The following is a 27,732-nucleotide window of genomic DNA, read 5'->3' as shown; positions in this document are numbered from 1 at the left end:
TTGCCTGTACATACCAGTAGGTCAAAGGTCAAGGTCACACTGAAGGGCCATTGGTCAAGATGCCTGGTATTTTGGCTTGTCTGGTCTCTAACTTGGCCATGCCTTGGGAGATTTAAAAATACTTGGCACAAAATGTTTACAATGAGAAGGTGTGTCAACCTATATTGGTAGGTCAAAGGCACATTTGGTGGACAGGGGTCATAATTTCTTTTTTTCACTTAATTGATATACCTGTTATGACGTCAAGTTTCTACTGATTACATTCCGAGTCAAAGAATAATGCCAGTAATACAATCCAATTTCCATATTTATACGAACATCATTTCTATTCAGTAGTGACTTCGACATTATTCTGTTACGCCAACAAAGCTCTACCCTTGCTTAACCAAGCCTCCCCTCAACAAAGTACTCACACACAAAAATGGGGGAAAAAGACCTTTACTTTTGAATTACTTGATACTGAAACTACAAATGATCATCTATTGGTCAAGTGCAACCTACGCACAATATTTCATAATTCTACTTCAAACCATACGTTTGTTACTGGGCAAGCAACCTTTTTTGTAGATATGATCTTAACCTTTTGTTGAGTTTATGGATGTGACCATGACCATTTGATCCTGAAACATAATGCAAGTACAACCTGCCACGGACGTTTCATGGTCTAAGGAGAAACTATTCTTGTGCGGAGAGTTTGATCCTAATAATAAAACAACTCCGTTTGAACGTATTTGCAACTTGAAATCTATGAGAGTCATTCTAACTAAAAGTTTGGGCAAGAGAAGTACAACAAAACAGGACTGTAGTTTACATTTTAATTGGTAATTACCAATAACTTATATAATAATTTGGTAAGGTATTTGATGAAATAATACATTTAAAAAGTATTACACATGACTCGTTTCAAACAATGTAACATGCATGTATATTATAAAAACTGCACACTTTGTGAAGTGTCCATATAAATATCAGTATACTGTGTAAAAATCTTTAAATAGAAAAAGTTGAAAAATACATACAACACTGATAGCACAAACCATAATTGTTACACAATCTTGTCTGGTACGATTTGGAAAAATATTTAAGGCAATAGCTAATAAAATAACAACTTTAAGTAACAGATTTCTAAACAACAATTCAAGTTTAAAGGGACTAGACACCATATGGTCCCAAAATCGACAAATACATTATTTCCTCAAAACAAGCCTAGAATTGTCAATGGAAGCAAGTAGGAGGCGGATAATACATCATTTTACATGATGTAAAATAATATAGGCAACAATGCCAGCTAGTATGAGGCCGTCGATAAATCATTTTACATGATTAAAACAATCATGCCACTGTCTTAGCTGAGTTTCCCTGTTTAAAAATAACACATAATCATTTCCAAGATTAAAAAAGTGCAGATTGTTTTTTTCTGACACCATGCAAGTCATATGATTGTTTCACATTCTTATCAGTCAACATGTTTTTATCTACTGGCCGTCATTTTCAGTCGAGTTAACCACTTTCAAAGTTACCATTGATCATCACCAATATGGATCTCCTGTTGTTTTGCAGCAGTTTAATGCTTACTTGCAATGTTCAGTCTTCCCGGTAGCCACAAAGTTGGTATATTTTGCATGTTAAAGTTACTTAATGAGTACAGATAAATAAACCAAAGCTTTTTTAAATTTACTGGATTTTACATGGTAGACAAATCAGTAAATTTCGAAAACTGCGAAAGATGCATGTGTCGTAAGTGAAGTGATACATCAGAAAGTAACATGCAATGCATTTTACACAATGATATCAATTCTATGTATGTTTTGGACAATTTTATTTTTTTCTTCCTATTGTATCATCTGGTGTCTAGTCCCTTTAAATGGCTGTATATAAAGGCATTGCTATAATTCTCATTAACAGTACCCTTTTATTTCAGAGAAAAGTAAATAAGCCATATTCTGGTTTGATTTAAATATAAACGAAAAATAGGCTTTCTGTTCTCAAAAAAACAAAATTACACAGATTTTCATACTGAAAAATGCTTTTAAAAGGCATTAACAATAATAAGCAATTGTAGATTATACAACCATAATGAAAGTACTTATAAACAAATAACTTTAAAAATACAATCAAAATAACATTAGCTTGCAACAAAGATAAGAATTTTAAATGCTGAAAGAATTTGTTCACCAATAATTACACAAGAAAACATTTTGTGTATGTGGTCCAAAATATTTACTGACCCACTCATACGATTTACTGGACGATTGTAAGGCTTAATTAAGATCATAAATTTCAAGGCATAGCATCATTTTTGGCTTCAATTGCGTTTCAATGAAAAATATTGTAAGGACCTTTGTAGAAATGATCTGCCCCTGGCTTAACAGTAGTATCAGTGAGCACTCTTTAGAAGCCTAAGGTTTACGGCCAAGATATCTGATTGAGATGGGCCCAGCATTGTTAATAACATTTTGGGACCTACATAACAGAAGTATCAGCATCTGACTGGCAAATAAACAGAAACCAAGGTCAGTTATGCATAAATCATTTTTATACTGTAAATATACTCAGCAACCAGGGGAACAAACATCACTGCTCGTCTGTGTTTTTTTAGTCAAACAAGGGACATAACTCAATATATATTTAAGCCAGAGTGTTTGCTCCTGCTATAAAGTGGTTTTGTCTTTGGCATCATGTGTACTAAGTTTTATTTAAATTTCATGAATGGCTTTGAGGTTATGAATGTTTTGCACAATGCCCCTGCCAACACTAAGGATATGGCAATACTTCAACTTTTTTTCTATATGAAACTGATGAGATTAAAAAAAAATGTCCACTTTTATCACTCACTGAAATGCCCAAATAGCTATAAAAAATACATTTCCCTGTCCAATAAGTTAAAGAAACTTGTATAAGGCAACCAAAAGTTTGCATATAAAAGAGTAAATATGTTTTGACTGTTTAGTAAGTTATAATATTCAGAATGTTAAATGCAAAATAAGTTATTTGGTACTGGCACAGACCCTATTGTCAGAAATATCAACACTAATCTTAATGGATATGGCATCAATATAAGTTTCTAATATTCAAATTAGCTTCCTTTGAAGAGCAAAATTTACGATTGTCTTGATCGTCTGTGAAGGCATCGGCACATTTTTTTTCTCTCTGAAAGTGTTGGATTTAGTTGTTTGTATGTAAAATGACTAGTTTGATAATGGTAAGCATGATTGCTGGAGTCCTTATGAATGGGGAAATCCTAATTTTAGGAAAACAAAAAACTTCTGAGAAATATATTCATTTCCTTCTATGTGTGTTATGCGCATTTTTACCATGTATTAATTAACAAGTTTTGCTGTTTGATGAAAGTATGAATATTTTGTTTCATTTCTTCAAATGTCCCGAAATAATTTTTATACAATAAGTGCATCATTTATAAAATGTATTCAACTTAATGCAAAATCATGTGTAATTAAATAAAAGATACGAAACACGAAAAAACTTAACAGGTATCGTAAGGTGTACCAACAATCACTTTAAACACAGGTATAAATAAATTGTTACAATGTACATAGTAACCAGTACAGCAATAACCGGGATAATGGGGTTACAGAATGCAACAGTTGTCTAAATGCTAATAATAACTATAGAATATAACAAAAATATTTTGAGTATTTCATTCACTTGGGAGTTCAAGGCAAAACAAGTTCAAAAAACGACTATTTCGTTTACACTTCAAACTGTTTTCCTTTTCCCCCCGCGAGTGGTTCAGCAGTTTTGCACTGTTTGACTATATATTTCAGCACCAATAACACTAGCACTGTGTCCTACGAGGGATAAAATCATCCCTTACTACCAGATCTATATTTGTAGCTAAAATCAAGTACGTCTCTAGGGCTAATCCATTTAAACATACAATCAAACCCCAGAAAGGCAAAAGATTCTGTAGGGGGAGGTTCCTGTTCGTTTTTCGACCTTTTCAGTTTAAATAAACATCTAAAGGGTAACATTCCATTTTGAAAGGGCCTTCCTGTGGTGGGTTATATGTTTAAACGAAATAGCCTTTACTACTAAATGTATATTTTTAGCTACAATCAAGTACAAAGAGATGAATGTACATAGTTTAGTCGGATAACACTGCAATGGCAAGGTATGAGTAGCACAAAAATGTACGTGAGTAAGGGGCGGTTCCAATAAATATCGCAGTTGATTTTAGTCATTAATTGAAATCACATAGCGGCATAGTTTCATTATTTTGCTACATATTTGTATGAATTAAACATTGAAAATAAACATGAAGTATGGGAAATAAAAATAATGGATGTATTTCCATTTGTGACATCTTTACAGATTTAATATTGAAACAGCCCCCAGATCAACATGCAATGTTTCTTTCTTTTAAACCTATTCCCTATTTTCACAAACTAACAATTGTTTTCAAAGGATTAAAAGTACCAATCCACTGTTATCTAAAATGCAAGTATGTTCATATCTTTTTAAAAACACGAGAAGGATCATTTTTGGATCGCAATATATTTAATCAAGTGAACATTGAGCTGCATTTCATGAGCGGCATATATTTCCTGAAAATGACCAATCTACTTCATGTATATTAACAGTCAAAGTTTGACATAGTCCTATTGCTTTGTGGAAGAAGTCATAAAAAAAAAGAAGTATAAAAAACTCTACTTATACTTTAATATTTTTACCTTAAATATGAAAACTCTACTAAACATTAATATCTGTAATGTAAAAAAGTAATGTAATAAAGTTACTCAGATCTGTAGAAATGAGAATATGGCAATATAGTGAACACATAAATATTGTTGTGTAGGAAATGTAAATGTAATTTTGCAGAATTTACAACATCTATATAAGTTATATAGTAAATGTATAAAAAACAATGAATAAAGTGGTAATAAATTATGCACTGTTTCATAGATGTAAAATTTGATTATCATTTACATATGATTTTAATTTTAAATGTATATGTATGATGGCTTTGAAAAGTATTGTGTAATTACAGCTTGTATTGGTAAGATGGTCACATAGGAATTTAACTGATGAAAATACATATACGGTAGTTATTAATTATAATATTACAGATATTTATCCCTATTACACGTAATGCTGTAATCTTTAGACTGTTTTACACGATTTTTCGCTTCTAGCAATTGGTGTGTCCAGACTGTACACATTCATGTACACAGGAATGCTGTCTGTTGATTTGTTCTCTGAGTCACATGACATCCAATCAGATGACTTCCTGTCATATGACAAGCGATCATTTGACTTCCTGTCTTCTGGGGGCTCAGGAAGGGGTTTTCTGCTTTTTGGCCCTTTGAAGACCAGGTTGTTTTGAGTTAAGGGATTTCTACACACGACAATGTCTAAACAGTTTCCTGCATCAGCTATTAGGGGAATGGCCGCACTGCAGTCATAATCTCGTATTCTTTTCTTGTTAATCTGAAGAAGAAAAAAAGCTAAAAATTATCATATCAATCTCATGTTGTTAACGCATACCGTACACATAATATACCTCTAATAAATTTTAAATACTGTGAAATCATTAATGTTCGTGGGCATGAAATTTCGTGGTTTGCCGAAAAAAAAACAATTTCGTGGGTACTTGAATTCGTGGATTTTCATTTTTGAAAAAAAAAAAAAAATCGAAGATGCGATCGTCCTAGATCGTCTGCATAATATCCACGTGCTGGCCCGTGATTTCCGTCTTCTACGTCACTCGGTTTATGACACTCGCTAATGTGGTACGACATGCCAATTAGTGCATATACCCATGTCACTTATCGATTTAATTGGAAATAAAGGTAATAAAAGAGGATGTACCCTGATCATAAATACAGATAGGGGAAGCCATTGAATGCCAATTAAGAATTTTGCAAACTGTGAAAACACCGAAAAGGTGCGTATATTGTCACGTTCGGTGCTTAGAAACCTTCAATGTACTAGTAATCGATTAATTATTTCATTAAATAAAAAAAATCGAGTACAGACACTCATCACGCACATCTTGTAAACTTGGAGTTTTTTATTTACAGCACACGTTTAAACACGTGCTTATAACTGTCATTTGCTGCATAAAACACATTTAATTGATTTCGTTCATTATTTGTTAAAGGCAGTTATAATATATTAACAGAATAATGATCGTAAGTTATACAGTGAGACAGGTTTTAACACTGTATACTGCGGCCTCTGTAAATAATATACTAGAGTATGTACGTAACAAGGCAATTGAAAAAGTGAATAAAGGGTTTATATTTCGTGGGATCTTGAATTCGTGGATCACCCAACCCACGAAAACCACGAACATTAATGCCCCACAAACATTAATGATTTCACAGTACCAAGAAACATTTTCAACCAATATTTCTGAACATACCTAAATTTTGAAATGAAATAATTACTGTAAGACATATTCTTGAGAAAGCAAGAATTTCATGTGCATTTAACATTTCCTTAATAATCAATTACAAACCTTCGATAAGTAGTTATGAAGTCATTGTTTATATCAGTATTGTGCCCCATTTGGATAAGCACAACATCATTTATCCAATGGAATATGAGGTAACATGTTACAATTAACAGCTTTTCTCCTATACAACTGCATATTGTTGATAAACTTTCTTGGCCAATGAAAAGTAAGCTGCAGAAGACTTCACTTATTTAAATCATAATTATTCAAAATATAAATATATGGACTGATTGCATTCATTTCATTTGTGCTATATGAATATAAGAGAGATAGCTTGGAAATTTCCGAAGAAGTGCTTCATAGACTAGCTTGCATGCCCTCATGTATTCATACAGCATGAACACACAAAAAAATGTCATCAATCTTAGGCTAAAACATAGGCCTTGAATGAGGAAGAACTGTTGAGATTTATATTTGAATTTGCTCTAAAATGCAATTCAATAAAGTAATTTTAAGTACCTGTAAAATTCTGTCAAACTCTTTCAGTCCCATGACATCTGCTACGGAACCAGGTCGAATTGCACTAATGTAGACACCCTTGCTCTGTACACTGTCTGAAACCCCAAACCCAAAATCTTCCCCTGCTGATTCCTTAAGTAGCGTTACCCTGTGTAGCTGTATAGGCTGAGGAGACATCACAGTTTTTAATTGATCCTGTAAAGGCATATTGTTTATATCTCTGGCACTTGAAGAACTGGCACAGCGTCTTTGTCTACGATCTAAAACATAGGGTCTAAGCTCATTTTGGCTTATAGCACCACGACTCGTACTATGAGACCAGTTTCTACGCACTTTTTGTCGCTCTTTTTTATTTCCACCACTTTTCGCCATCCTCCGATCAAGGCTACCCGTGTTTGGTTGTTTATCTGACGTCGGTAACTCAATCATGTCAGTTTGCACTTTAAAGCGCCTAAACGCCTTCACCCAGTCATTTTCTTCCGGACTAGAATCACTCCTGCTTAAACTATCATGATCTCCCTCCCAGGCTTCATCAGAAATCTGCATGTCCGATATCTTTTTACCGACGTCGTCACCCGTGTCAGTCGAGTCAGAAGAATATGGCCGTACACGTTTTCTAGAATCTTTTAATTTTGAAACCATTGCACTGCTAGGCTGAGATTTCTTCGCAGGGCGGTGTGATCTGTGTGACCAGGCATGGGCGTCACCTCCCGAGCTATCCCAGGATTCAAGAGCACTATCTATGCTCTTGACGGGGGTTATGGATTTACTGGCCAAGTTTCGTCCAACCTGTGATAATAAATTGTGTCAACACCATAGACTAAACCAATTCAAAGGAGAATTTTTTAAAAACCATTCGTCCTTAATAATGGGACATTCTTCTATTCTTCATCATTATATGATGTATTGTTTATTTTAACAATTTTTTTTTACAACAATTGTAATACAAGTTATTACAACATTATATTTATCTCTCTTATTGACATGATTTTACGCGAGAGTGTGGTTTGTGTTGTGGGGTAACCAGAAAACACGGTGAAAATCTACTTGTCCGTCTTGGAGACCACAAATCAAACTCAATACATAACATATGAGAATCATTTTAAAGCTTAAAAATGAAAGGGGGTTGCCTAGGTGAGAAGCGAGTGCGCTAACCATTGCGCTAACTGGACAACCAAATAATTATATGAAAAAGTGTGTTCAAAGTAGTAAGATGCAAGAATGAGAAATCATTTTACTTACCAGAGTTCTTGTACTGCCCACGCTCATTGACCCTAAAACCAAACACAGGATATTATTTACCGAAAAATTCATAGACATAATATCCACATCTGAATTCAGTTTTTACTTTTTCAGAACAACATGTATTTATTTAACATTCTACAAAAATCCTGTAGTACTTAAACAAGGCTCTTAACCATGTCAGAGCTTCAAGGACAGAGCAAGTTTAGTGTGTGTATACCACGTGATAAATTATGTCATATATGCTATGTCAGAAGGCAACAATTTACTTAAAATGAACACTTAAAACAAAGATAACTTTTCTTTTACTACACCATTTTAATTGAAACAAAGGGCAGTCTATGCCGCTTAAGGAGCCCCCCCCCCTTTATTACCAGAGCTTGATAAGGTGATTAGTTTTATCAAACACTTTGACAAACCTGTTTCAAAAATTATGTTTTGACAGTGCTCCGTCAGACGGCCGTATTGTGAAAAGGTTCATCGAAATGTTTTAAAAAACTCAACCCTCAATCAAACTCTGGTAAAAGACTGAAGGTGGGACCCGTAAGCGGCGTAGACTGTGCTATGTTTCATTTAAAATGGTAAAGAAATAGTGAAGTTATCGTTGTTTTTAGTCTTCATTCAAAGCAAACTATTACAATCATGAATACATTTATACATTTATGAAGCAATTTATCATGTGGTATACACACACTGAAGTTGATCTTGAGCATTTTAAGCTCCAAAGCTACTTTAAGGGTATAGCGGACTAATAGAAGGTATATGTGCATGTGCATACTCTTGCATAAAATTGTACTTAATTCTTCAACATTATGAATATAACATGTACATACTTGGTTTATCAACTCTGGCGACTTTGAGCGTTACAAGGTCACCAGCCTCTGCGAGCATAGTGGTTGCCTCTGTGAGGGACTTCCCTGTGGTTTGGGCTCCGTTTATGGATAGCACCCGGTCACCAACCTGGATAGCACCAGTCCTGCAATCAAAATGTGTTCATTATTGCATGTTACTTTGCCTAATCAAGTCTTTCTTCATGATTAAGGGTTTAAACAGTTAGTCCACACTACATTGACGTTTTGTATTTTTCCAGAAAATTCATTTCTTTTTTATTAACATTGCATTTGAGCAATCGCAAATGCATGTTATCAAATTTATGTCTCCTTCAACTCCCAGAATACTGAGACAGTAATAGTTATTCAGAATTATCATTCTAAATGATGAATAATGAAGGAAAAAAATAAGTCACCTTCTTCAACTCATTTAAAAGAATGGATTGTTCGATTCAATTTTGCCCATAAGCTCCAATTTTGTTTAGCAGGTGCGAAAAGCAAAATAATTAAGTGGCCTTAGAACAGTTTGCTTTTTAAGACAATTTCTGAAAACTAAGCCTTAAAACTACTGTCAGTCCTTTTAAAAAAATATATTCATGATAACTTCTGAAATTTGTTCACATGTTACTTCAATGTTCAAGAGTTCACATATTGTTAACTCAGTGAAACTACGCTTCAAATTAACAAACAAGACACTCAAGAGTTAACACCAAAATAACACAACTTCTAGCCATTTACAAAACGGGTTATTTCATTCATGCTAGATCTCTTTTCACCTAGCTGCTAACCCCCCATCCACAAGAGCGGATATCACAATGGGGTCAGAGGGGTCATCGGTGCCTGTAATGGTCACTCCCAAGGGTCCCCCTCGCCTCTCTAGCTCCACTGTGTACGATATCAGGTCTTCTCCATGGTCACCTAAACAATGAAATAATGGGTATTATAAATAGTTTTGAGAAAAAATAAATATGTTTCCAGGGAAAAAACTATCATTTAAAATAAACAGTTGTTATTAAGTATGAGTACTGTACAACTAATTCAGTCATAAAAATGAAGACATTTGTATGAACAATGCTGAATTCTTACATTACTATTTGTTACTGAAAATTGTATCAAGCCCTGCAATATAAAATCAGAATTTGACCAAGTCCTGTAAACATTTTACCAGTGTAAGGCTTGTGCAAATTCCGACCACTGTCTACTCAATTTAACTTGTGAGGTTTCTTTTAATATTGAGAAGATGACAGACGCTTAGTAATGTGTTCTTGACTGTGGCAAATGAATAAATTTTGCACTTAAACTAACTGTACCTTTCTGAATTACATGCAAAACCATACCCAAAGTAAATTTTTGAATGTATTTAATGTGCCTTTCAAGCAGATTTTCTTCAATCATTCAGTATTGAAGCCGTCAAAGTTTTAGTGTACTCAAACAAAAGACTTTTACACAATTTACAGTTCTGAAAAAAGTTGGTTTACTGCAGCATCTGAACAAGGAACTCTGAATGATCTTACTTTTAATTCCACACAAAGAGTTATGTTTTGTAGACAGTGATCAGTATCTGTAATTTAAATACCAATTTTATCGAGAATTCTACGAGAGATTTTGTACCTAAGATCGTCAGAACTTTGAAATTGTACCCGTTTCATGATTTTGAATTTAATCTAACATAATGTTATCTCTCCATTTTGTTATTTGTAAGAGCATCAAGGTTGACTAAATAGGCAAACATAAAGAACCAAAAGTATCAAAACATCAGTCCTATTTCTTAGAAAGATCTTGCTGAGGATTTTGGACAAAGTATGAGTACAGTACATAATTGTGCATTTATAACAAGTTACATCCTATACCTTTGAAATTATGACAGATTATGTACAAAAAACATTCCAAAATCGAGAAACCCTTGGCGTGAACTAGTTTTTGTGTTTATATGACATGAAATACCAAGGGGCAAATTTGCCCTTAAGGATTAATTCACCTATTAATATAGCCTTTATATGCACATATCTGCCCCTGTGGCCAATTTGCACCTGAGGGTAAATCTGGCTATATAAACGCAACTTAAGACATGAAGCACACAAAGCTTTCAAAATATATGTGTATTCTTTGGGTATCTGAAGCCTCACCAAAGCAAGGGTCATCCCGTTTTAGCTTGAGTTTGATGATTTCTTCATCACCCTTCAACAATGCTGCGGCCTCTTCTATGCTAAGGTTGTCTGTCCGGATGTCATTGATGGATACAAGTTTGTCACCAGACTGGACTGATCCACATCTTAAAAGGTAAAGGGTACTTTGAATAGTTCTTCAAATTATACACTTTAAATTATCTGTAGATGTTATATTTCGGAGATATAATTATTGTTTAAAAAGATCTTACAGTTATAGGGTTGATTGTTCAGAAGTTAAATACCATGACTTTTACAACATTAATGACTGAAACAAAGTTCTTAGCAAGTTGTGTACAAAATATACAAACTTGCTTAAATTTATAAGACAACATAGCAACACCTTTTTATTATGCAGATACATTTTTCATTGAAATTACAGTACTGATATTCTTAAATGTCAATGTTTGCTACCTGTACGCAGTGCTCCCTTTCTTAACTTCTGTAATGAGTATTGGATTTCCTAACTTTGATTTGGCTGAAATAACAAAACAAACATTCTCTATCTCATGCAAGATCAGCTAATTACATCAACAGCAATTCATTAGAATCAAACTTTTTAAAGATTAAAATAACAGTTTTTTTAAAAAATGGTAAAACATTTGATATTCTATAGTATATTATATAGTAACTTTTGTGTTCCTCAAGCACTAGAACAATGTTGTAGACTAATTCTAAACAACAAAAGAAAAATATTGGACCCACACTAACATACCACTAAGGGTTATCCCTATCCCTCCTGGTTTTCTGGGTAGTTTCACTACAAACACACCGCTACTGGCCATAACTGCATCTGCCACGTCAAACTCCACCTCAAGTCTCACGTGCTGCCAACACTCCATCAATATCTGGTTTATATCCTCGAGTGTATGTTCACAGCAGTCTGCACCATTCACTGTGAGGATTCTGTCACCCTGTTGTATTACTCCACATCTGGAAATAGGAAAACAATTAGGCATAAAACCCAATCACAAGAAAGTTGTCAGTGTAATTATATAAGTATTTAGTTGATCTTCTCCAGTATGCCTTCACAGCAGTCTGAGCCATACCTTGTGAGCTTTCTGTCTCCTTGAGGCAAATGGCGCCACATCTTAGAATAGGAAAATATGGCATACAAGATGGAAAGGATTGACTAAATAAAACATTAACTAGAACTGTAAGAGGAGTGCTTAACATGCAAGGACACAGAAATGGTAAACTATTTAAATCAATTGTACCCTCATAAATTTGTACCCTCATTGAAAGTGAAAATAAGGAAAGAACAAACTGATTTTCTTCAGCTACTTATAACAGCACATGATCAACACTTTTCATTGGACAATGGCAGTTCAACATTTTTGGGGTAGTTTTGGCAAACACTTATCTGTTCTTATTTTTTCAGTCAATCAATGGAATACTGACAATGACGAAAACCAGACCATATAATAAATAAAGCTTTTGCATTGTCTTTTCAAGTTGGTCTGAAGTCTTTTATTAAAAGACTGAACAAACTTAAGCTCTCCCAAACATCAACGACTTAGTAGACTTTTTTTGTACATATCAGTTACCTCTCTGCAGCAGTGTGGGGCTCCAGCCTGGTTACCATGGGTGGGTCCTGGAGGATACAATTGGGTAGGCCTGTGGATTCCAGCCCAAGACCCAAGCCTGCGGGCTCCCCATAAAGCATCACTTCACACACCTCCATGCGACACACCTGGTTACTGGCCGTAAATACTGAGGTAGATGCTGACGCAACTGATGCTGGAATAATTCAATTCAAAGACATTTAATACTACCACATAGTGAAGACATTGTTTTAAAGATGCCTAAATTGACAAAAAAATGTGTTCATAGAAGAATACACAGTTTAAAGCTGATATGTTTCTATATTTTCTATATTTATTTCTATAAATTAAAAGGCTACATGAGTCTTGAAAAAGGATTTTTCAATTTGAATCTTGTTTGAAACATTTATGGCAAAAGTAATATTATGGCAACAACTTTTTTTTATCACCCTTGTACTTTTGATCTAAAAAAGCGAAACATTTGGATATTGGAAAATACTTTAATTTCAAAAGGTTCTTTTTGTGTTCTGTGTATTAACACAGTGTTTATTATTAGGGACTCTATGATAATATCAACCATAGATGTATTACTCTCAACACATAGGTAGGTTTGTCATACATAATAAGGCAAAGTCATAATTCAAAATATGATTGACTCGAAAATAAAGCCAAAAAAAACCCTTGTGAAATTAAAGCAATTAACTGGTACTGAAAATCCAACACCCTGACATTAGACCTATTTCCACTGTTACATAAACAACAAGGTTATAGGTAAAACACATCTATGTCAACTAAAACCAAATACCACATGATCCCCCTAGTCGTTTATCCATTTTCCTGTCGGATTTCATCCAGCTTTTTCTCCGCTTGGCTAGCATGTCTGTTGACAATCTTCCCGCGTATCCCAGCATGCTGTAACTGCGGGAGGTACCGATACCGTTGAAGAGAGAGGGGTTGTTTAACATGGGAGAGGAAATAGACGGGAGAATTCCCGTTGTCTTCTGGAAACCTGTGAAGGTGACAACAGGAGGTGAGGGAGTTCAGTGAGGTGGATTCATGCCGGATGGTTAGTAGATTTATCAGAACATTAAGGGGCCAATATAAGAGAGGTTACGAAACACTATGTGAAACTGCATTTCTACTTGTACATGTAGCCAACCAATTAAATTTGAAGCTGAGTTTAAAAGTTGTGAGCTTTAAGGATGACTGACACTCGCAGTATTTCCAAGACACAAGTTGATTGTTATGTCTTGTTTTGTTATGTATATAATACATGTTAGAATGTAGCTCATTGAGACGTGAGACTTTAAATGAAGATTCTTGTATCTTGTAGTACATGATCATAAGTATCAATGTGGCATCCATCACAAATTTACAATACACAAAAACAAAATGATGTCCAATATATACATACATGGACAGTGTAACACTCAAACAGTAGATCACTTGTATATGTACACATATAAAAAGCATTTCACAACCTCACTAGTGTTACATTTTCACATACAGTTACATTGTACTTAACAAACATGTGGTGTCCAGATTTTAAGATGTTAACATCAGGAACAAGACAGATGAAACTAGAAGGACATGCAACACGAGAACATGCTGTATTACTTCACAATTTTCCTACTACGACCACCATGCAATTTCTTTTAAGAAGGGCATGAAGTACATACAATTCAAGTAAAACGAATATGAAATTTATTCATTCTGGGAACAGAAGGTCAATCATTTGATAACATGAAATCACTAGGGAATGAATTCAACATCTAATAACTCTTCAAAGAATAATCAGACTGCATTCATGGGAATCAATAAGAAAACACAGTCAAAATCCGCTACGTTGAACTCTGTCATCTCGTTGTTCCAGTTATGTCAAGCTTTTTTTTAAATATTTTGGGTTCAGTTAGACATGTTCTGTTTTATAGTTATATCAAGTGTTTCTTATCTGGAAGGAATTCCTGAGGTCCCAATGTCTGAAACATAGCGAGATTTGACTGTATTAAAATATTTAAAAATCAGCTTAAAGATGATCAGGATGGACGTTTACAATGGCATTTTTGATCATAAATACATACCAGCATTAAAGAACACAGTGTCAGTGGACATCTTCTTGGCCACTAATCTCACAGGTAGAATCTCCATCTTGATGTTGTCCCCAGGTGAGGATTTGAGTAGCTGTGTAGCCTCGGCAACCGTCATGTGCTCCACACTGGCACCATCAATAGACAGAATGTGATCTCCAATGTGGAGAGCTCCACACCTATAATATAGATACAAAATATTTTCAATTTATAAAATAGGTGAAATGAGATGGATATGAATCTTTAACAAGGATTAAAAATGATTGCATTGAAATAATGGCCCATAGAGTCATTCAGCCTTTTCAAATCATGTTAAACAATAAGCCGTTTTTGGAAAGTTTTTTCTAGGCCTAAAAAAACATCTGGAAGATTACACATATTGGATCTGTATAACATCAACTCATTGATTAAGTCAACTCATAAGTAGGTTACTGGTATAAGCTGGGAATTTCCTTATAACAAGAAGATATTTTTCCAGCCTAGAGACATTAGGTATATAATGCTACATTTGGCTCATCTAAGTCAAGTACAAATATAAGTCTTGATTATGTTTGAAAACCATACACACTGGAATAATTCAGTGCCTCAATTACCTGTCTGCTATACTCATAGGTCTAATGTTCTCGATGCAGACACATTGTTTGCCGTTATGTCGGGCATGGGACAGAGATAGGCCGAGAGCAGCACCAGGGGTTTTGTCTATCTCTATCAATAACGGGCCAGTGGCCTTCTGTACAGTGTCTGGAAAAAGATACATTGTACATTTATAAACACTTCACAACAAATATTTCAAACTTTCAGCTCTTCTCTAATAATAGTGGAAAACATTCTTTCAAATAAACATTCGTTGAAACAACATTTATAGTTTAAACAAACTATTTTCTAATAGTTTTCTAAGACTATGCATTAACATTATAATTTAAATATCATACAAATTTTCTGGTTTATTGTTTTAACATTGGGTGTGATTTTGTCATGTTTTAACATTGTGTTTGATTTCGGCATACTTTTGTATGACGACGATATATCTTGCATTGCATTTTTATGTATTACATCCGCCATATAAAGATGAAAATGTGAACAGAATTTCTTTATAAAGGCAAGTAAGACAAAAAGTTTTGTGTGTAAATATATTCACTGACTAAAACGAATATCGAAACAAATCATATATACTTAATTCAAAAAGGTAGTAGCATAGCAGTCATCGAAATTAAGACTTTTGGATGAACAAGCCAAAATTCTTATACTATTGCTAGGCATCATATTTTTAAACAAGCCCTGCTATATAAAATTCAGAATTTGAGTAAGCCCGGAAGACATTTTACCAGTGCATGGCGTGCGGGTTTGTGTTAATTTCGACCACTGTGGCATGGATAAATAAGCTGATTTGACCCTTTTCTTGTGCAAAGACCTGTATAGGACAAACCCATATAATAGAAAGAGGTGGAACACTATTCATATACCTGTAAACTTTATTAGACATAATGCAAGAAACAGAAACTCATTCTTGACTCACCTATGACTGAAACGTCATACTCCACAGTAAAAGACGTCTCCCCAGAGCATTGACTCAGTAGCATGTTCATCTCGGTGAGGCTTAATGTCACGATGCTGAAGTCATTCACTGCCAAAATACGGTCCCCTGACTTCATAGAGCCCTCCCTGCAATGCACAAGAACAGTCTGAATAATAAATATAACAAGGAGCATTATTCATGAAACATGATTCAAGAAACTTGTTCATAACAATACTACATGTTGTTTCAGAACATAAATAAACATCTTCCTTTTGAAAATTACTTCTTAAATTTCTTTTTTTAAGGTTAGCCAGTGCTTATTCGGTGCATTATGGCCTGACGATAATACATTCCCGATGTGGCGTTAGAAAGCCTGTGGGTGCAGTTATAAAAAAGAGGTGTTAGCCAAAAAAAGGAGTTAAAACCAAAAAGTAATTGTGTAAATTTGTAAACAAGAGCTGTCACAGAGACAGCGCGCTCGACTATTCCGCCGCTTTTGGGTGTGCGGATTGAAAAGTTTTGGCGAAACATGCATGGATCACTGTTTGATTAGATTTCAATGCAATACATGATATGCTGAAATATTTACATAAATTGAATTGAAAAATATTTGAGGAGGTACGCAAACTTTAATTTAAATTCTAAGTCGAAAAAGGGGCATAATTGTGTCAAAATGCTCGATACAGTGACCTCCTTCTGTGTACAGGTTGGGGGCATGATGGTAAACAAGTGTGCAAAGTTTAAAAGCCATATGTCAATGGACTTTGAAAATATTTGAGGTGGTACGCAAACTTTAACGTAAATTCTAAGTAGAAAAAGAGGCATAATTTTTTCAAAATGCTTGATAAAGTTACCTCCTCCTGTGTACAGGTTGGGGGCATGATGCTGAACAAGTGTGCAAAGTTTCAAAGTCATACTGGTTAGCGACCCCTTTTCGTCCGGAAATTGAAGTTTTTCCTATGTTACTTTTGACACAAGATAGCTATTAAGATAAAACTTTACACTCAGACAGGTTGGCTCTTCCGACAAAAACTGTGTAATTTGTTTTTAATTTTAATTATTCGCCCACCCCATAAATTCGCTTTTTTTATGATGTTTTTCATATATTTCTCTCTAAACTATATCTTCAAACATTTTTATTTTATTTTACCAATCTAGCGACCGTTTTAAACGGCAATTGATCAATAAATATAAAATGTTAACTATTACATACTGTTTATGTATGTTTAAAATGATACAACACCTACTCGGTAAGCCTCCTCTTTGCAGTAAATTTAAAAAAAAACTACTGGGATTCCTTCTTGAAACATGATTTACAATGTATGCATATTTATAGACTTCTGAAGAAGGACAACGCATGTTCGTACAAGAATGAAATGATTAATTCAAATTTGACTTGCTTCCCTTAGACGAAAAATTTCGGCAAATTACTTCACCGTTTTCAGGTTTAACCATTTGCTTTTTAAAATTTAACTTTAAATACAGCAATTTATGGTATTTGAATAATTTAACACCGGTTTTATACTTTATAATGACAAATGAATAATGTCGTCTAATAGTGCAAGGTATAATGAAAATTAAACAATCCTTACAGGGCCTCATGCAAATGTGTGCGCGCGTGATGATGTCATCCCCGCGTGCAACTTACAAGGACAGAAGTGTAAACAATGTTTATTTGTGTCGAATTCCACATACTACTTACATTTGAACGCAAAAAACAGCTGATATCTGTCAAAAATGATTCAGCAATGAAACTCCAGACTGATTTGTGTAAAGTATTTTGTTTTGACCGGTTTTAACTGGGTGGGCGAAAAAGTGGAACGGGCAAATAATAGGTCGCTAACCAGTATGTCAATGGACTTTGAAAATATTTGAGGTGGTACGCAAACTTTAACATAAGTGGTTACGCCGACGCTGACTGACTAGGATAGCTCTCCTTATTCTTCGAATAGTCGAGCTAAAAATATCTGAAATGTTTCAAAAACAGGAAAAGGAGAAGTTCACTCTTACATACATATATATATTCATAGATGTGTAAATATGTAAAAAAATAAATTCTTCAGCCGAAGTCTGGCCCTTACCTGTCAGCAGCCCCTCCAGGTCGGACCTGGGTCACAGTAAGGGGACGGGTCTTGATCCGGTTTTGACAGCTTCCTCCCCGCAAAGTGACACCGAAACTATGACTGTCTGTGTCCAGGACGACTGTATGTTGCTTACATCCCACGGAGAACACATCTGTTGGTACTGAAATCATCAATATCAGATTTGTATTAATGGTATGTTATAATCTTCTAAGCTACATGAATCCAACTTGAACTCTTTGGAACAACTTGCATCCAACAGAGCATCTGTTGGCACTTAAACAATGGGATTAATTATTCTTCAAACATTAAAACATATAAGGGTAAAATGCTGAAAATATATCACAACCACATGCAAAAAAAGGGATTTTTTTTATCTCTCATTTTTTCGAAAAGAATATCCAGTTGTCTACTTTGATTGGCAACAAATAAACCAAATAAAATACCAGATGCATGTATGAGGGTTCTTTAAGTAGTGAGCTGAACTTTAAAATAAAAATAAGCAATGTTATTATAAATTTTTGTAATTTTTTATCCCATTCAGGAGGGAAGTGACCTTTAATTGAACCCTGTTGTAAAGACTAGAAAAAAACTCTGTAGCTTGCCTATCTTACCTAATTCCGGCAGTTCATATTCAATCTCGAGCCGGACATTTTCTTCTGCATTCTTGAGAAGGTTAATAATCTCTTCATGTTTCATTGCACTAGTCTTGATGCCGTTCACAGACAGCAGAATATCTCCTACTTGCAGTAAGTCCGACCTAGAATAGGGGTGAACATTAGAACAATGATCTTTGTATTTAATATTCAACGGAGTCTGAGCTTGAACTTTTCAATTTTTAAGATAGTCCTCACTTAAAAATGTATATTTTCAGTACCGGGTATTAGAAATAACTATTTAAATATGCTCAGAACACTTTAATCAGAACACATGAATTTTCTTACGTCTGTTTATTAGACTGCGCCAGTAAGTAATACTTATATGAAAAAAATGTATGAACACTGAACTAAACAATACTGTTTTTCTTGATTTTTTTATTTGTTGTGCATTGATTTAATAAGATGCAGTGTTTTTTCCTAATGTGATGTCGTCTAAATGTTTATGTTTTTCAGTCTACGATTTAGTGGGACAGCCCTCGTATAGAATGAGGTTAATAATTTTATCAAACAACAGCCTTACAAGAGGATTCAAACACTCATCTTTAGTTCTTTCAGTCAAAAAGGGTATAAGTCAACAATTATTAAGACTCAAGTTATGGGCCTTACTACACATGTGCGCACATGGTCTCTGGCAGCTTGTGTTAAAAGTTTTAATTGATAATCTTTACGTTTTGTTTTAGTTATTGACCAGGTTAAGTGTTGTCACCATCAAATACAAGGCTATAAAAATGCCAAGATTTTTCTCTCAAAAGAACAGATAAGCTTTAAGTAACATTTTTAGAGTAAGCTACATGTAGATCAACAAGAAACAATGGGTTGCCTATGTTGCGGGTCATTGAGCGCTTATTTATACCAATTTGATCCGAAAATAATTACCTATGAGCAATACCACCAGGTCTAAGGTTGGAAATGTGAGGCCTCACATGCTTGTCCAGGCCACCTGAAAACATCATACAGGCATTGTCATAACTAATATAACCATGAAATCCATAATCTATAAATGTTAACATTTTTAAGGACTGCTTTTCAATAAGATATTTTAACGCAGATTGTTTTAAGGAATACTTTTGAATAAGATATTTTTATTCCAATTGTAAGACAGATGAGTATTTTACAAGTACACGTACACAGACACTTTAATTTGAGAAATAATCTTTAATTTAACAAACTTTTGCATGTGAAACCACTGATAATTTTATATTAATCAATCTATTTCAAAACCATATGGAATAGAAATTTAAAAATTAATTCTGACCCGTTCATGACCTGAGACAATATACCCCCACCCTCGTCCCTCATTCTGATTACAGCTGTTATACATTATATTTCCAACATTGCACACATAACACCTACCTGCGATGATAAGCCCGAGGCCACAACCTTCCAGCTTCCGGAGGTCAACCAGAGTTGTGGTCCTTGAGTCATCTCGCACTGAAAGGAGATAAATAAACGTCAACAGAGCTTTTCCAAGGCATTAGAGCTAATATTAAAAAGAACTCCGTATTTTAAGACCATGTTGATTAGAGCACAAACTTTAATCAATATATTGATGCAGTACCAAAGCAAGTTAGCAATGCTAAGTTCTCATTATTTCTTTCTCTATGACCATCATTATGTTATCTCATAGATCTTCTTGGAAACATTATAACATCAGCCAATAATCAGGGGGGAGAATCGAGCTTAACCTTAGCATTCAAACAAGATGGCGGCGCCCATGTAAAAGGTGAGTTTTTCGGCGATTTAAAATTTTGGAAGCCAGTTTAGACACTGGCATATTGTGAAAAACCTGCTAGAGAAAATTCCACACCCATTGGTACTTGGATCTCCATGAAACATGCTGTAGTTTTGTCAAACATTCGGACATCGGCATCGACTCGAGAGGAAAACGAACTAAAAGGCACGGCTAAGGTTAGGATTCCTCGATAATATTGGCCTGTTTTGACGATTAGCAACACTATTCATGATTGTTGTGTCAAGTTGGTGCACTTTAAATGTGTATTGATCAAAAGTTATCCGTCTAGAAACCCGTAATGACGTATTTGCTTCAAAATTAGTATTTATGCACAATGCTAAGGAGCAGTGCACGCAAATAAGTGGCTAAGGTTAGGTGCCATTTATTGAGAGAGGCGTTCATTACCTACGGTAATTTTGTTTCGTGTTTGTATCTGTTCTTTCTGAGAGATTAAAGGTTTCCGTAACACTGTGCGACATCATCATTATCCAGATGAGGTATTTTGAAACTGCCAAATCTGATTTCGCTGTGTTTTCATCTAGATACAGTTGAGAAAAAAACTACAGTGACGCGATGTTGTGGATGAAAATCGTCTATTTTGTAGTTTTTGGTGTACCTGTTTAAATTTGAGGATGCATTAAAACAAGTAATAAAGAAATATTCATATTCATATTTAATCAATCGTTACCAGAAGCGAAACTGATCGCACTTAATTAGTACTTAAATTGTCAACGGTAGATCGGTCTTGTCAAAAATGTTGACAAAATAGTGTAATGATGATAAAGGTTTAAAGTAGATGAATGATGTTTCCTGTATACTCGTATTTGAAAATAGTGTCTGGCTCGATCAAACATAGTTTAAACGGTTGCAGGCATAGGACGAATACTTTACAGGTTGTTAAATAGGGCCGGTCTAGAACTGTTATGTTTGTTGTGTCACTAAACCCTAGTTTCTCCTGACATGATAATACTCTATTGCTTAGATCTTCATTTGTAATTTAAGACAGTCTTGCTGTACGTAAACGCAAACATGGCTAACGCTATTTAGCAACCCGAGACAAATTTACCGTACGCACAGCTGTCATTAGGTCTAGAAAATGACACAGCAGGATCCAGATAATAAGATTCTGAACTTGTCTCGGAGGCAGAATCGGTAAATGCCACAAGTCGAGGGAGTGAACTGAATCTTCTTAGACCGAGCCTGGTTTGGCAATTTGTACCAACAACAAACAAGTTTTCCTAAAAACAAAAATCGTTGTGTGCGAGTCTATCCAGCTCTTCTCCTAAAGTTGCACTTTTTTTAGAAAAAAAACAAACCCAAAAAACAAAGGAAGTTAGAAAAATATCTTATCGTAAGACTCCTGCTAACTTACTGGTACAAATTGTCAAACCAGGCTCGGTCTAAGGAGATTCAGTTCACTCCTTCGACTTGTGGCATTTACCGATTCTGCCTCCAAGACAAGTTCAGAATCTTATTATCTGGATCCTGCTGTGTCATTTTCTAGACCTAATGACAGCTGTGCGTACGGTAAATTTGTCTCGGGTTGCTAAATAGCGTTAGCCATGCTTGCGTTTACGTACAGCAAGATTGTCTTAAATCACAAATGAAGATCTAAACAATAGAGTATTATCATGTCAGGAGAAACTAGGGTTTAGTGACACAACAAACATAACAGTTCTAGACCGGCCCTATTTAACAACCTGTAAAGTATTCGTCCTATGCCTGCAACCGTTTAAACTATGTTTGATCGAGCCAGACACTATTTTCAAATACGAGTATACAGGAAACATCATTCATCTACTTTAAACCTTTATCATCATTACAATATTTTGTCAACATTTTTGACAAGACCGATCTACCGTTGACAATTTAAGTACTAATTAAGTGCGATCAGTTTCGCTTCTGGTAACGATTGATTAAATATGAATATGAATATTTCTTTATTACTTGTTTTAATGCATCCTCAAATTTAAGCAGGTACACCAAAAACTACAAAATAGACGATTTTCATCCACAACATCGCGTCACTGTAGTTTTTTTCTCAACTGTATCTATATGAAAACACAGCGAAATCAGATTTGGCAGTTTCAAAATACCTCATCTGGATAATGATGATGTCGCACAGTGTTACGGAAACCTTTAATCTCTCAGAAAGAACAGATACAAACACGAAACAAAATTACCGTAGGTAATGAACGCCTCTCTCAATAAATGGCACCTAACCTTAGCCACTTATTTGCGTGCACTGCTCCTTAGCATTGTGCATAAATACTAATTTTGAAGCAAATACGTCATTACGGGTTTCTAGACGGATAACTTTTGATCAATACACATTTAAAGTGCACCAACTTGACACAACAATCATGAATAGTGTTGCTAATCGTCAAAACAGGCCAATATTATCGAGGAATCCTAACCTTAGCCGTGCCTTTTAGTTCGTTTTCCTCTCGAGTCGATGCCGATGTCCAAATGTTTGACAAAACTACAGCATGTTTCATGGAGATCCAAGTACCAATGGGTGTGGAATTTTCTCTAGCAGGTTTTTCACAATATGCCAGTGTCTAAACTGGCTTCCAAAATTTTAAATCGCCGAAAAACTCACCTTTTACATGGGCGCCGCCATCTTGTTTGAATGCTAAGGTTAAGCTCGATTCTCCCCCCTGAATAATTATCAGCTACATGTCCAGAACATGTACCATTAATAGCCTTAACATCTTTCTGCATGTTTATCTTAAAGCCAATAGTATATACATGTTATCTAGTCACAAGTGGTGAAGCATTTTCACACATCAGACATGTTTTATACTTGACATACAAGACCAATTATGTCGTTTCCTCTCATTAGTGCCATGTTTAGATGCTAGTGTTAGCACCAATTATAAGTCAATCACAGGGAAGCATATTCTGTACAAGTTCAACTAGATAATGATGAAGGAAGTTTTGCAAACTGCATTCATGAAATTGCACCTGGAAAAAACACTTCCAAACTATATCTATATACATATTTTTTTTCAGATAACATTTTTACTTCACTGTGCTTTAAAATAGGGAGCAAATGTGTTCATTCTTTGGCATGATATGTACAGGTTCCGGCGGACAGTTGACAATTGGGATACCCAGGACCAAATCTTTTACCCGTCTATGCCCAACATGTAAACGAGTACCAAGATACTCATTGTCAGATATCCACATGACGCATACACTATATCTGAATTGATCTACTGTGAGTTTTAAACAAGGCATGATATGCACTCACCATCCTCTGCACACACAGGAAACCCATTTGTGTTTGCTGGCCGATACTGGATAGGCTCTGAAATAAGAATTCAGCATTTGTTACACAACATTGAAATTAGAGACAGTCACACATAAGTTCCACACTATAAATCTGATTCAGTTATTATCATTTAGAACATGTTTTAACAGCCAAACATCCTGACAAAAAATGAAGATTAAAATTCAGAAAAATTCATTTGCATTGACAGTGTGGTATTTTTGTCCGTCTGGCCTATAAAAGATTAACCAAACGTATATACATGTAAAGCAATTTAGGTTGTGCCGCTGTAAATTTGTTTGATGTCCAATAAATAATAATTGGCAGGTTTTTTTTTGCTGACCCCCCCACCCTTCCAAAAACGTTAATGATCTGTTTTTCACACCTTATCAAATTTCCATTCATTTGTGAATGCAATTTTAAAACTTGCAAAATTTTTCACACCAGGCCGTTGTTTATTTTGGAACACAGGAAAATGTGTAAAATATAACCTCGAGGTATTCAAGAGGTTTTGCTCATGATTTGAGTATTTGGGACCACCAATGGTGTTCAAGTGCTCAATTTATTTAGGTATCGATCAATCGTCAGTATATTTTATATGAAAAAGGAATCATGGCTGGGACTAAACTTCGTCCTCCATCGATCGCCAGTTCTTAAACGACCGCCTGATTGAACGACCAAAGTTTTACTGTACTACAATATTTCCATTGGGGTACTTTGATTTTTGCTATTACAGATGTTCTTTTAACAGATGACTCACAGAACTTTACAATTTAGTTAAATAACTACTGGGAAGGTATTATACTTAAAATAATGCTGAGAAAACTGCTAGAATCAACACCACTAACATTTCATAACATGAAAAACAATAAAATAGCATATCCGCCATCTTGAATCACTTAAGTCCTCATAGGAGTCATCATTGCCTTTGTTAACATTCTATTTAATTTTAAAATTTGATATGGTTGGCAAATATATCTAATGTTTGGAAAAAGAAAAAGTAAAAAAAAACATAATAAAAAATTATTACAATATTAAGGGATTTTAAATAAACAACACTGGTGAGATCTGTTATTAATTTCAGTGGTGGATTTTACAGCGGCTTGATCGGGTCTTTTAAGATTTTCTCATACATAGGGTCCCATCTTATGCAATGAGAAAAATAAGCATTAATAGAGTCTATCCTTACATAAAACGGGGCAGGAGATGAACTAAGAAGTCCCTCCTAAATGTTAATAGGTCTAACAAAGGAGGCTACAGTATAGAGGTTATGCATTAGTCAATTGTAACTACTGCCACACCCCCCAGGTCCGGGGGTATACTGGGGATAGCCGGGGAAATGGGCCTTGTTTTTAACCTTCCAGGTGGCCCCGCAGTGCCCAGCACTGGTTTTGTTTTCGCGCAAAATATAGTGGGGAATAAGCCTAACATAGGGTCGCTGGGATGTGGGGGCATTTGGCAGGGATTTTACCATCAGTTTGTCCCCACAGGGCATATATTTTACCCAGTGTTGGCTGGACTGAAAATCAAAGTCCCTGCTATTCCCCGGACCAGGAGGGGGGGGGGGGGGGGGGTTACAATTGACTGGTGCATTAGCCATACCAAAAGTAAACATTTAATTATTAATTTGTTTACATGTGAATTTAATACAAATTAAAAATTTTTATTCCATTTGGTCAATTATTTATCAAATTAATAATCCTTACTGATTGTAGTCCAAATAATAAATCCTTCACATACAAATTGTTTTGAACGAAAAGTGGGTAGTTATTCCGATTGGGATTAAAGCATTTTGTGTCTATAAAATATCATAAAAAAAGAAATACTACCAGATAATGTTATTTTATATTAGTTCCGTACACAAACAATAAATATCCAACAAATTATTATAAGTTTGACAGGTTTTCTTCATATCATTCTGTCAAAACATAACGATACATACATGAAGGGCACATGCAAGGCTGCAGTTCACAATTTTACAACAATCGGAACATTTTGGCCATGGTTGAGTTGTTACAATTGTATTTGCGAGGTCTATCTCAAGGCTTGTCGGAGGTGGCCGAGTTATTATGATTGGGTCGAGTTGTTCTGCTTGGCATAATTGTTGTATATATATATATATGTCAGTCAACTTTCGTTTAATGGGAAAGGTAAATAATGTTTTTTGATGCATTAAATGCTTGTTTTGTGCAAAATAGCTTTGCACTTGCATGGTAAAATATGAATATAAACCTTTATTATCCATTTCAACCATAAAATACTTCACTTTATTCAATTTTAATATTTTTCAAACACCCCCAGTTTTTGCACAAACCCGTTTAGACGTTAGGGATTAGAAGAATCCTGTATAACACGTCTATTATTTTAGACTAAACTAATTGTAGAGATTTTTTTCAACAAAAATGCATGGAAGGTAACTGACCTAGCAATGTAAACATCATCATGAATTAAAGTGACACCAACAGTATACAAAAGTACAAGGAAATGTCTTGTCACTCTTGGGGAATTATGCTAGCCCTTATTTTTTCATGTAGTGCATCAATACATGGGAGACACCTTAAATGGGTTAAACCAGTACTGAGCATTTCAAGATTCCGATTACTACACACAAAGTGCAGACAAGAGAGTTACTTGTACCATGTTATTGTCACGACGGATTGTACATGTAGGTCATGATGTCACGAAGCAGTTGGAAAACTCCTGCCTGAAATAAAGCGCCTTCCCACTGAGCTATTGTGGTGTTTCATAGAAAATCCTTGGCCCATTCAAATGAAATCCAAAATAATATAATAAGATCCAGGTCAGTCAGATGTTCTATTTCATACAGTATTCGAGTATTTAATTTGGGTGTGCACCTCTAAAGCTTGTGACTGCAGCATTATTGACCATTGTCTTGCTCATACCTCCATCTGTACCAGATCCGCGAAGGCAGCCCGGCCTCCAGTGCGGCATGTTTCAGCCCAATGTTGCTGAAATCTGCTAAAACTCAGTGGTATTTAAGCTGAATTCCTTTCATTTTTTAGGACAAAGTTTTTGTGAAATTATATTAAATTGTAAAATCTGCAATGCTTGATTACATTACACTAATAGTTGATAAATCTCCTACAAACTAACGTCCCCTTACATTGGAGGTCCGTGATTACGCTGAGTGGACATCGAAAGTTGCGTCTGTGCTTAAACACAAGTGTGTAGTAGTTGCCTTCCAAAAACTGAATAAAAACGAGGCAGGGGGGGCTGGGAATGGATGCGGGAGACCGTTTGCTGCAGGCCTTCGTTCACAGCTGGGACCAATAATTCTATTGTGTTGCTTTATTAATATTTCTTTTTTTTCTTTCCATCCCTGCCCTACAGTTTAACTTAGATCCCTTTGATTAGGCTAGCCGAGGTATGGCCGAGCCTCCCCCCCCCACACACTCTATTTTATGGAGATCATCAACATTGGACCTCTAACTAACTTACTTATTTGGCGTTTTTTGGTGCATTCGTCAGAATTACAGTATTTATGTATAGTAAATTTGATAAATCCTCAATTGTCATTGACCCAAATTAAAATGCAAACACCAAATATATTAGACATTAGCGATACAGCGGCTAAAGGTAGAACCTCTTATTAATGAATGACATAATCAAACACTTTGACAACTGATATAACTATTATGGCTTTA

General features: G+C 35.0%; 1 protein-coding gene across 3 annotated transcripts; it reads right to left on the bottom strand.

Moving 5' to 3' along the window:
- Window positions 1-801: 801 nt before the first annotated feature.
- Window positions 802-27,097, bottom strand: LOC128217498 (glutamate receptor-interacting protein 2-like). 3 transcript variants are annotated; one of them, XM_052924661.1, is made up of 19 exons: window positions 26,971-27,097; window positions 24,050-24,106; window positions 20,415-20,492; window positions 19,938-20,001; window positions 19,017-19,162; window positions 18,403-18,565; window positions 16,322-16,467; window positions 15,399-15,546; window positions 14,800-14,984; window positions 13,524-13,727; window positions 12,722-12,914; window positions 11,890-12,107; window positions 11,589-11,652; window positions 11,136-11,281; window positions 9,786-9,927; window positions 9,013-9,155; window positions 8,180-8,211; window positions 6,938-7,726; window positions 802-5,448 (listed from the first exon to the last, which is right to left on the bottom strand). In XM_052924661.1, exons 1-19 carry the CDS (start codon window positions 27,017-27,019, stop codon window positions 5,122-5,124), a joined length of 3,294 nt encoding a protein of 1,097 aa, XP_052780621.1. In that variant the 5' UTR covers window positions 27,020-27,097; the 3' UTR covers window positions 802-5,121. The 3 variants fall into 3 exon arrangements, with proteins under 3 accessions (XP_052780621.1, XP_052780619.1, XP_052780622.1); XM_052924659.1 differs by having other exon boundaries at window positions 26,923-27,059; XM_052924662.1 differs by lacking the exon at window positions 13,524-13,727 and having other exon boundaries at window positions 26,923-27,060.
- Window positions 27,098-27,732: the final 635 nt, after the last annotated feature.

This window comes from Mya arenaria, chromosome 14, assembly GCF_026914265.1.
Source record: "Mya arenaria isolate MELC-2E11 chromosome 14, ASM2691426v1".
Classification (NCBI taxonomy): Eukaryota; Metazoa; Mollusca; class Bivalvia; order Myida; family Myidae; genus Mya; species Mya arenaria.
Note: the sequence above shows the minus strand (reverse complement) of the source record. Positions and strands in the feature narration are given on the sequence as shown.

What these genes read in the sequence shown, in the direction of transcription:
- LOC128217498 (XM_052924659.1), bottom strand. Translation starts at nt 27,019, where the DNA reads ATGCCGCACTGGAGGCCGGGCTGCCTTCGCGGATCTGGTACAGATGGA. An exon ending in TCCTGTGTGTGCAGAGGATG is followed by an intron (nt 20,493 to 24,049) that starts GTGAGTGCATAT and finishes ATCTCCTTTCAG; the next exon opens with TGCGAGATGACTCAAGGACC. An exon ending in AGTTTGACAGAATTTTACAG is followed by an intron (nt 5,449 to 6,937) that starts GTACTTAAAATT and finishes TTTCTTCTTCAG; the next exon opens with ATTAACAAGAAAAGAATACG.